The following is a 12,068-nucleotide window of genomic DNA, read 5'->3' as shown; positions in this document are numbered from 1 at the left end:
AATCATCACCGTTACCATAACAATCACCGTTATCATCAACATTACCATCATCGTTACCGTCATCATGAAAATTATTGTCACCCTTACCGTTATCGTCATTGTTACCGTTACTGTCACTAATATCATCACTATTATCGTCAACATCATCGTTACCATCATTGTTACCGTTATCGTCACTGTTATCGTTACCTTTACCGTCACTGCTACCGTTACCATTTCTGTCACCATCACTGTTATCGTTAAAGTTACCATCATATTTATCATCGCCATTATCGTTACTGTCACTGTTACCGTGAACGTCACTGTTACACTTACCATCATCGTTACCGTTACTGTCACCATTATCAATACCATCACCATTATCGTTATCGTTACTGTTACCATCCGCGATCCTTTTATCTTCACCATTTTCGTGACCTTTACCGTCACCGTCACCGAAACTGTTACCATAACCGTTACCGTCACTGTTACCATTACCGTCTCTTTTAGCATCACCGTTACCGTTATTGTTTCTGTTACTACAGTCATCGGTACCGTTACTCTAACCGTTACAGTTATCGTGATCGTTACCATAATGATTACCATCACCATTACCGTTACCATCAATGTTATGGTCATCGTTACCTTGACCATGACCGCTACCGTAACTATCACTGTCAACATGACCATCACAGTTATCACCACCCTCACTATCACCATCACCGTTACCATCACCGTGACCATCACTGTTACCGTGATTATTACCGTTACCATAATTGTTATTATTACCGTCACTGTTACTATTACCGTCATCGTTACCGTTATTGTCACCGTCAATGTGACCGTTATTGTGATCGTGACCGTTACTGTCACATTACTGTCACCGTCACCATCACCATTACTGTCACTGATACCATTAGCGTTACCGTTACTCTTGTCATTACTACGACTGTTACCGATACAGTGACCATTACCATCACAATTACCGTCACTGTTATAGTTACCGTTATAGTAATCGTCACCAGTCTTTGTCACTGTCACCATCACTGTCACCATTATTGTTACCATTACCGGTACCGAGACCATCACCGTAATCGCCATTACTATCACTATCACCGTTACCATCACCGTGGTCGTTACCGTCACCATCACCATAACCGTTGCCACAACTGTTACCATTACCATCATCGTTACCGTCACTGTTACCATTACCATTATCATCATCGTTACTGTTACCGTCCCCATTACGATTGCCGTCACCGTTACCATTACCATCACCGTTACTATTACCGTAATCACACGTTATCATCACCATCACCGTTATTGTTACCATTATTGTCACCGTTACCATTACCGTCACCATTACTGTCACCATCACAGTCACCATTACCGTTACCGTCACCGTTACTGTCACTATTACAGTCAACGTCACCATTATCATTACCATTATCATTACTGTTACCATCTTCGATATTGTTATCGTCACCATTACTGTGATCGTTACCGTCATCGTCACCGTAATTATTACCATAGTCGTTACTGTCATCGTTACCGTAATTATTACCATAGCTGTTACTGTCATTGTCACCGTTACCGTTACTCTCATGATTACTATGACTATTACCGATACAGTGATCGTCACCATTACCGTGACCGTCATCGTTATTGTCACAATCATTGTTATCATTACAGTCATCGTCACTGTCACCGTCACCATCACCGATATTGTTATCGTTATCGTTACTGTGACCATCACTGTAATTGTTATCGTTATTGTTACCGTTACCGTCACTGTTACTGTCACCTTCACTGTCACCATCACCGTCACCGTCACCATTATCATCACTATCATCGTTACCATTACCATTATCATCACCGTTATCGTTACCATTACTGTCACCGTTACCATCTTAGTAACCGTCACTATTACCATTACCATTATCAGCACTGTTACCATTACTATTACCATTATCGTAATAGTTACCGTTACCATAATCGTTACTGTCATCATAACCATCACCGTAACTGTAATCGTTATTCTTACCATCATCGTAACCATTATTGTCACCATTACCATCACCGTTACCTTCATCATAACCGTTTCCATCACTTCTAATCATTGTTACAGTCATCATTACTATTACCATTACCATTACCATCACTGTTATCATTACCTTTAACGTTACCGTTATTATTACTGTTACCGTTTTCGTTACTGTTACCATTGCCGTTATCGTTACGATTATCATCACAGCCATCATTACGGTCATTGTTGCCATGATCGTGGTCGTTACCAACACCATTATCATTACCGTCACTATTATCGTTACTATTATAGTCACCGTCAACATCATCCTTACCTTTACCGTTACGATCACCGTCACCGTTATTGTTATCGTTACTGTTACCATCATCGTAACAATTATCGTACCTGTCACCTTCACCATTACCGTCACCGTTACAGTCACGATAACCGTAACCATAATCGTTACCATTATTTTTACTATTACTTTTCCCGTCACCATTACCGTCACCGTGACCATGACCGTTATCATCACCGTGACTATGACCGTTACCGCCATCGTGACCGTTACCGTCACCGTGACTGTGACCGTTATCGCCACCGTGACCGTTACCGTCACCGTGATTGTGACCATTACCGTTATCTTTAGTGTCATCACCACCGTAACCGTTACCTTGACCGTTACCATCATTGTCACCGTCACTGTTACCATCACTATGATTGTGACCGTTACTGCCATTGTCACCGTTACAGTCATTGTGACCGTCATCGTAACTATGACCGTGACCGTTATCGTCATCATCACCGTTACCATCACCGTGACTGTGACCGTTACCGCCACTGTTGCAATTACAATCATTGTTACCGTGACTGTGACCATTACCGTCATCGTGACTCTGACCATTATCGCTATCGTCACCGTCACCATTAACGTTATCTTTAGTGTCATCGTCATTGAACCGTGACCATGATCATTACCTTCACCATTACCGTTATCGTCTCTATCACCGTTACCGTCACTGTCACCGTCACCATAATCCTCATCGTTGCTATTACCATTATTGTTACCATTACTGTTACTGTTACCGTTATAGTTACCGTGATTGTACTGTTATCGTTACTACCACCGCTATTGTTACCATTACCGTCACCACAACTGTTACCATAACCGTTACCGTAATTGTTAACGTAACCGTTACCATAACCGTTACCATCCCCGTTACCGTAATTGTTACTGTAACCGTTACAGTCACCGTTATCGTTATCGTCACTATTACCTTCACTTTTATCGTAACCATGACCATGACCATTACCCCTATAGTTACCGTTATAATGACAGTGACCGTTATCATAACTATCACTGGGACCATCACCGCAACTGTAATCGTCACCCTCACCATTACCATTACCGTTGCCATTACCATTATTGTAACCGTTACCGTCACCATTACTATCACCGTCAGCGTTACCGTCACCGTCACCGTAACTGTTACTATTACCATTATCGCTATTGCTACTGTTATAATTACCATGAGCGTAATCGTTACCGTCACTGTCACCGTCACCATTGCCATTACCGTCATTGCAACCATTACCGTAACCATTACCGTCACTGTAAATGTTACCGTCACTGTTACCATTACCATTACCGTTACTGTTACTGTCACAATTACCATGACTGTCATCGTTACCGTTACATCACCGTAAACGTTATCGTCATTATAACCGTTACTGTTACTATCACTATAATCGTTACCGTCACCGTTACCGTCATCGTAACCGTTACCATTACTATTACTGTCACCGTAACCGTTATTGTCACTGTTACCATCATTGTAACCATTACTGTCATCGTAACTATTACCATCACCGGTAATGTCACTATCAGATTTACCATTACTGTCATTGTAACCGTTACCATTACATTTATTGTTATCGTCCCAATTACTATGACCGTTACCGTTACCATCACCATAAACATTACTGTCACCGTAATTGTTACTATTACAGTCACTGTAAACGTCACCGTTACTGTCATCATCACCGTCACTATAACCGTTAGTCACTGTTACCGTCATCGTAACCGTGACCGTGACCGTTATTATCATCGTTACCTTTACTGTCACTGTTACTATCACCATCACCGTTACCATAACCGTTTTCGTCACTATTATCATCATCGTAACTATAATCATTACCATCACCATAACCGTTACTATCATCGTTACTGTTACCATCACCGTTATCGTTACTGTTATCGTCACAATTACCATGACCATCACCGTTATCGTTACCATCACCGTAAACGTTACCGTCACCATTATCGTTACCGTTACTGTCACTATAACCCTTTTCGTTATCGTTACCGTCATCGTAACCGTTACCATTACCATTATCGCCACCATAACTATTACCGCCACCGTATCCATTAGCGTTATCGTCACTGTAACCATTACCATCACCGTTACTGTCACCGTAACAGTTACCATCACCGTTACCGTCATCTTAACCGTTACCGTCATCGTAACCGTTACCATCACCGTTACCGTTACCGTCACCCTTACCGTCATCGTAACCGCTACCGTCATCGTTACCATTACCGTCACCGTCACCCTTACCATCATCATAACCGCTACCGTCATCGTTACCATCGCCATCACCGTTACCGTCACTATCATCATTACCGTAACCGTTTTCGTCACCATTATCATCATCGTTACTATAACCATTACCGTTACCATCACTATTATCGTTACCTTTACTGTTACCGTTATTATTTCCATTTACGTTTTCACTACCGTTACCGTTGCCGTTATTGTTACCATCATCACAGTCATAGTTATCGTCACCGTTACTGTTACCATTATTGTGATCATGGTTGTTACTATCTCCATTATCGTAACAGTCACCGTTACCGTCACTATTACTGCTACTGTTATTGTCACCGTCGTCACCATCATCCTTACATTTACCATTACGGTCACCATCACCATTATTGTTACCGTTACTGTTACCGTTACCGTAACCATTGTCGTAGCTGTCACCTTCACCGTTACTGTCATTGTCACTGTTACTGTCACCGTTACAGTCACCGTAACCTAATCGCTGCCTTTATTGTTACTCTTACTTTTCCCATCACCATTACCGTTACCATTACCATCACCGTTACCGTTACCATCACCATCACCGTCATAGTCACCGTTACCATCACCGTGATTGTGATTTTTATCGCCACTATCACTGTTACCATCATTGTTACCGTGATCGTGGCCGCTATTGTTACCATTACCGTCACCGTGGCTGTGACCGTTACGGTCATCATCACCGTCACCATTAATGTTATCTTTAGTGTCATTGTCATCGTAACCTTTACCATCACCGTAACCGTTACCGTCACCGTCACTATCACCATTACCGTTACCGTAATCATCATCGTTACCATTATTGTCTCTGTCACTGTTATCGTCACCGTTTCTATCACCGTCACCGTTATTGTCATCGTTGCTGTTACCATTATTGTTACCGTTACCATTACTGTTACCATTATAGTTACTGTTATCGTTACGATCACCGCTATTGTTACCATTACTGTCACCACAACTCTTACCATAATCGTTACTGCAACCGTTATAGTAACGGTCACCATCACTATAATCGTTACCGCTACCATCATTGTTATCGTAACCATGACTGTGACCGTTATCGTTACAATTACCGTGACCGTTACCGTTATAGTTACCATGACCGTTACTGTTACAGTTACCTTGACCGTGACTATGACCGTTACCGTAACCATCACCAGGACCATTACCGCAACTATCACCATCACCGTCATTGTTACCATTACCATTGCCAAAACCGTTACCCTCACTATTACCATCACTATTACCATGACCGTCACCGTTACCATCACCATCACAGTCACCATTACCGTTATCGTTACTGTTACTATCACCATTACTATCAATGTCACCGTTACCGTTACCGTCATCGTTATTATTACCCACACCGTTATCGTTATTGTTACCATTACCATTACTGTTACTATCTTCGATACTGTTATCGTCACCGTTACAATGACGGTTACCGTCACCATCACCGTAACTGTTACCATAACCATTATTGTCACCGTCACCTTTACCGTTACCGTCATCGTTAGCATTATCTTTACCATAATCATTTTTATTATTGTTACCATCACCGTTATTGTAACCGTTACCGTTACCGTCACTAGAACTGTTACCATCACCGTTACCGTCACCATTACCAAGACGTTACCGTCATAGTTATCGCCACCGTCACCATCACCGTTTCCATCACCGTGACCGTGACAGTTACCGTTACCATTACCGTCACCGTGCGTCACTGTTACTTTTATCGTTATCATCACCGTAACCGTTACCATAACTGTCACTGTTACCATTACCATCACTGTTACCATTACTGTTATCGTAATCGTGAATGTTATTGTCACCATTACCGTTACCGTGACCGTCACCGTTACCATCACCATCACAGTCACCATTACCGTTACCGTTACCGTCACCGTTATCATTACCCACACCGTTATCATTATTGTTACCATTACCATTACTGTTACTATCTTCGATACTGTTATCGTCACCGTCATCGTCACCGCAACTGTTACCATAACCATTACTGTCACCGTCACCTTTACCATTACTGTCATCGTTAGCATTATCTTTACCATAATCGTTTTCATTATTGTTATCGTCACCGTTATTGTAACCGTTATCGTTACCGTGACCATGACCGTTACTGTTACCGTCACTAGAACTGTTACCATCATCGTTATCGTCACCGTTACCAAGACATTACCGTCATAGTTATCGCCACCGTCACCATCACCGTTTCCATCACCGTGACCGTGACAGTTACTGTGACTGTTACCGTTACCATTACCGTCACCGTTAGCGTCACTGTTACTTTTATCGTTATCATCACCGTAATCGTTACCATTACCGTTACCGTTACCATTACCGTTACCGTTACCATTACCGTCACCGTTACCATTACTGTTATCGTAATCGTGAATGTTATTGTCACCATTACTGTTACCGTGACCATGACCGTTACCGTCATCATTACTGTTATTGTTATCGTCACCGTCACCATCACCGTTACTGTCATCGTCACCGTTACCGTCATCGTCACCATTACCGTAGTGATAGTGGTGACGATCACTATAACGGTAATGGTAACGATCACAGTAACGGTGACGGTAATATTAACGGTAACGGTAATTGTTACGGTGACAATAACGGTGACAGTAACAGTAATGGTAATAGTAACAGTGACGGTTACGGTACTAGTGACGGTAACGGTAACGATAACGGTGACGATAATAGGGACGATAACTGTGATGGTAATGGTAATGGGGACGGTCACGGTAACGGTAATGGTGATGATAACGTACACAATCATGGTAACGGTAACGGTGACGGTAACAGTAATGGAAATGATAACTATAACGATAATGGTGATGATTACGGTAATAGTGACGGTAACGGTAACTGTAATGGTAACGGTCACGGTGATGATAATGGTGACGGTGATGGTAACAACAACAGTGACAGTAACGGTGACAGTGACAGTAATGGCGATTACAGTGATGGTCACGGTAATGGTAACAGTAACAATAACGGTGACGATGATGGTGACAATTATAATGACTGTAATGGTAACAGTAATAGTGACAGTAACTGTCACGGTCATGGTAATGGTGACGGTAACGGTCACTATATCAATACCAGTCATAGAATGATGAGAGTAATGATAATGGTATCAGTGACGATAACGGTGATGGTGACGGTGATGGTAATGGTGACGGTAATGTGATGGTAATGATTGCGGTCACAGTAATGGTCACATTCACGGTGACGATAATGGTGACGATATTAGTTACGGTGACATTAACGATAATGATGACAATAATAGTAATGCTTATTGTAAAGGTGACGGTAATAGTAACAGTAATGGTAACGGTAATAGTCACGGTAACGGTGATTGAAAGAATGATGGTAACGGTGACGGTGACGGTGAGGGTGGCGATAACTATGACGGTCACGGTGATGGTAACAATGACGGTTACAGTAACAATCACGGTCAAGGTAACGATGACGGTAACGGTGATAGTAACGATGATGGTAACGGTTACGGTAACAATCACTATAACGGTAACGGTAACGGTAACGATAACGGTGATGGTAACAAAGACGGTAACAGTAACGGTGATTGTAACGTTGACGGTAACGGTTATGGTAACAGTTACCGTGACGTTGACGTTAACGGTGAAGATAAAGGTATCCTGGACCGTAACGATAATGGTAATGGTAACGGTAACGATAATGATAACGGTGACGGTATTGATAACGGTGACAGTAACGGTAACAGTGATGATAAGGGAAACGGTGACGGTAACGGTAATAGTGACGTTGACGGTAATAGTAACAGTGATGATAACTTTAACGGTAATAGTAATAGTGATGGAAATGGTAACGATCACGGTCATGGTAACGGTAATGGTGACGATAACGATCACGATTACGATGACGGTAATGATAACAATGATGGTAATGGCAACAGTGATGGTAATGGCGATATTGACGATAACAGTGACGATAATGGTAACAATAACGGTAACAATGATGACGGTAAAAATAACGGTAATGGTAAAGGTAACAGTAACAGTGACGCTAACAGTAACGATAACGGTGATGGTAATGATAATAATAATAGTAACGGTAATGGAAACGGTAACGGTGATGGAAATGGTGACGGTGATGGTAACGGTTACGGTAATGGTTACGATGACAATAATGGTAATGGTGACTATGACAACAATGGTAACGATAAAGGTGACAGTGAGGTGATGGTGACGGTAATGGTTACAGTGACGGTAACGGTAACGGTAACGGTTATAGTAACAGTGACGATAATTATAACTTTCATGGTAACAGTCACTTTAATGGTTATGGTTACGGTAACGATAATCGTAACGGTCACGGTGACAATAATTATAATTGTAACGGTGATGGTAACGGTTATGGTAACAGTTACGGTGATGATGATGGTAACGGTCATTGTAATGGTGACGATACTTGTATCGAAAACGATAGTAGTAATGGTAACGGTAACGATAACGATAACGGTGTTGGTAATGATAACAGTGACGTTGATGGTAATAATGACGGTAACGATGATAGTAACGGTAACAGTGATAGTAATGGTAACGATGACGGTAACAATGATAGTAACAGTAATGGTGATGGTAACGGTAATGGTGATTGTGATGGTGATGGTAACGGTGACGGTCACAATGACGGTAATGGTGACGGTAACGGTAACTGTAATGGTAATGGTGATGGTAATGATGATGGTAACGGTAACGGGGACGGTCACCATAACTGTAATGATGACGATAAAGTTCACGATTACGAAAACGATAATGGTGACGATAACGGTAATAGTAATAATAATGGTAATGGTGATGATAACGATAACGATAACAGTGACGGTTACTACGATGGTAATAGTAACGGTAATGGTAATGGTAACGATAACGGTGACAAAAACGGTCACGGTCACGGTAATGGTGAGGGTAATGGTAATAGTGACGGTTATAGTAATGGTGATGGTAACAGTCACGGTCACGATAACAGTCACAATAACTGTGACGATAATGGTGACAGTAATGGTTATGGTGACGGTAATGGTAACGGTAATGGCTACTATAACTATAACTGTAACGGTGATGGTAAAAATTAAGGTAACGATAAAGGTAACAGTAACAATGACGGTAATAGTAACGGTAACAGTAACGATGACGGTAACGATAATGGTGATGGTAATGGTAACGGTAATAATAATCGTAACGGTGATGATAATGGTAACGGTAACAGTGACGGTTACTGCAATGGTAATAGTGATGATAATAGTAACGGTAATGGTAACGGTAACGGTAATGGTAAGGGTAAGGGTAATGATAACGGTGACGAAAACGGTCACGGTGACGGTAATGGTAATGGTAACGGTGTCACGGTCACAATAACGGTCACAGCAACTGTGATGGTAATGGTGACAGTAATGGTTATGGTGATGGTAATGGCTACTATAATTGTAACTATAATGGTAATGGTAAAAATTACGATAATGGTAAAGGTAACTGTAACAGTAACGGTTACGGTAACGATGATGGTAACGGTGACGATAACGGTTACGGTTACTGTAATGGTTACGGTGATGGTAACGGTAATAGTGACTATGATTGTAATGGAAACGGTGACAGTGAGGTGACAATGACGGTAACGGTTACGATGATGGTAACGGTAATGGTTATAGTAACGATCAAGATAATGGTAACTGTCACGGTAACGGTCACTTTAACGGTTATGGTTACGGTGAAGGTGACAATAATGGTAATTGATGGTGATAGTAATGATTATGGTAACAATTACGGTGACGATGATCGTATTGGTTACGGTGACAGTAACGGTAACGATAACGGTGACGGTGATGGTATTGGTTACGGTGATAATAACGATAACGATGACGGTAATAGTAATGATCACAGTAACAGTGACGGTCATTAATGGTAAAGGTAATAGTCACGGTAATGGTGATGGTCAGGGTGATTGAAACAGTGATGGTAACGGTGACGGTGACGGTAATGGTGACGATAATGGTAACGGTGATGGTAACGGTTATGGTAACGATCACGATAATGGTAACGAGAATGGTAAGAGTAACGATGATGGTAACAATAACAAAATCAATAACGATAATAGTGATAGTGACAGTGATGATGACTGTAACGATAATGGACGGTAACGGTGACGGTGACGGTCATAGTAATGGTGATGGTAATGGTCACTGTATCGGTAACAGTCATAGTAATGATGAGAGTAATGGTATCGATCACAGTAACGGTGACGGTAACATTAACGGTAATGGTAATAGTAATGGTAATGATAACGGTGACGAAAATGGTCACGATCACAGTAACAATAACGGTGACGAAAATGGTCACGATAACAGTCACGATCACGGTAACGATGACGGTAATGGTAATAGTGACGGTTATGATAATAGTGATGGTAACGGTCACAATCACGATAACGGTCACAATAAAGATGACGGTAATGGTTACGATAACGGTAACTATAACTGTGACAGTAAAAATAATGGTAATGATAAAGGTAATGATAAAAGTGACGGTAACAGTAACGGTGACGGTAACGATGACGATAATAGTAACTATAATGGAAGCGGTAACGGTGACGGTAACAGTGACGGTAACAGTTACGGTAACGGTTACGGTTGCGGTTACGGTAACGGTATGGTTGCGGTTACGGTAACTGTTACGGTTGCGGTTACGGTAACGGTTACTATGACGGTAATGGTGACTTTGACAGTAATTGTACCGGTAATGGTGACAGTGAGGTGACGGTGACTGTAACGGTTACAGTCATGGTTATGGTGACGATAACGGTAACGGTTACAGTAACGGTGATGATAATGGTAACTGTCACGGTAATGGTCACTTTAACTATTATGAATACGGTAACAATGACGGTGACAATAATGGTAATTGTAACGATGACGGTGACAGTAATAGTTATGGTACTACAACTCAGGATTATGGTTGACGTGAATGATTCTAAGTCGTGAGCTCAAGGATCTAGATGCTATGAACAACTCAGGGCTGTGGATGACATGAGCTACTCTGGGTCGTGAGCTTAGGGCTTTGGATGCTATGAATAGCTCAGAGTTGTGGATGATATGAATGGGTTAGGATCCCATGAGCTCAATCCTCTAGATGTTACGAATCACTTAGGGTTGTGGATGATATGAACGATTCTACTTCCTAAGCTCAAGCCTCTAGATGCTATGAACTACTCAGAGCTATGGAAGACATGAACGGCTCGAAGTTGTGATCTTAAGGCTCTAGATGCTATGAAAAGCTCAAGGCTGTGGATGACATAAACGTCTCCGGGTCGTGAGCTCAAAGCACTAGATGCTCTCAACAACTCAAGGCTATGGATGA

At 41.7% G+C, this 12,068-nt stretch overlaps 2 protein-coding genes across 2 annotated transcripts; one reads left to right on the top strand and one right to left on the bottom strand.

Moving 5' to 3' along the window:
• Positions 1-4,178: 4,178 nt before the first annotated feature.
• On the bottom strand, positions 4,179-6,982 carry LOC132253103 (uncharacterized). Its single transcript, XM_059734496.1, has 7 exons — positions 6,831-6,982; positions 6,537-6,799; positions 6,281-6,415; positions 5,208-6,167; positions 4,549-5,100; positions 4,315-4,469; positions 4,179-4,187 (listed from the first exon to the last, which is right to left on the bottom strand). The coding sequence occupies exons 1-7, from the start codon at positions 6,980-6,982 to the stop codon at positions 4,179-4,181; spliced, it is 2,226 nt and encodes a 741-aa protein (XP_059590479.1).
• An 878-nt stretch (positions 6,983-7,860) lies between these two features.
• On the top strand, positions 7,861-10,318 carry LOC132253102 (uncharacterized). The gene is made up of 6 exons (XM_059734494.1): positions 7,861-8,181; positions 8,239-8,325; positions 8,427-8,742; positions 8,892-9,263; positions 9,450-9,731; positions 9,792-10,318. The coding sequence occupies exons 1-6, from the start codon at positions 7,861-7,863 to the stop codon at positions 10,316-10,318; spliced, it is 1,905 nt and encodes a 634-aa protein (XP_059590477.1).
• The last annotated feature ends 1,750 nt before the right edge of the window (positions 10,319-12,068 follow it).

Source organism: Vitis vinifera, chromosome 18 (genome assembly GCF_030704535.1).
Source record: "Vitis vinifera cultivar Pinot Noir 40024 chromosome 18, ASM3070453v1".
NCBI classification, from domain to species: Eukaryota; Viridiplantae; Streptophyta; class Magnoliopsida; order Vitales; family Vitaceae; genus Vitis; species Vitis vinifera.
The sequence above is the reverse complement of the archived record's forward strand: the minus strand, read 5'-3'. Positions and strand labels throughout refer to the sequence as shown.

What these genes read in the sequence shown, in the direction of transcription:
- LOC132253103 (XM_059734496.1), bottom strand. Translation starts at nt 6,982, where the DNA reads ATGGTAACGATTACGGTGATGATAACGATAAAAGTAACAGTGACGCTA. An exon ending in TGATAACGGTGACGGTAACG is followed by an intron (nt 6,416 to 6,536) that starts GTAACGGTAATG and finishes TAATGGTAACAG; the next exon opens with TGACAGTTATGGTAACGGTT. An exon ending in CGGTAAGGGTGACGGTAACG is followed by an intron (nt 4,470 to 4,548) that starts GTAACGGTGATG and finishes TTACGGTGACAG; the next exon opens with TAACGGTGATGGTAATGGTT.
- LOC132253102 (XM_059734494.1), top strand. Translation starts at nt 7,861, where the DNA reads ATGGTAATGATTGCGGTCACAGTAATGGTCACATTCACGGTGACGATA. An exon ending in CGTTAACGGTGAAGATAAAG is followed by an intron (nt 8,326 to 8,426) that starts GTATCCTGGACC and finishes AGTGATGATAAG; the next exon opens with GGAAACGGTGACGGTAACGG. An exon ending in TAGTAATGGTAACGATGACG is followed by an intron (nt 9,264 to 9,449) that starts GTAACAATGATA and finishes ATGACGATAAAG; the next exon opens with TTCACGATTACGAAAACGAT.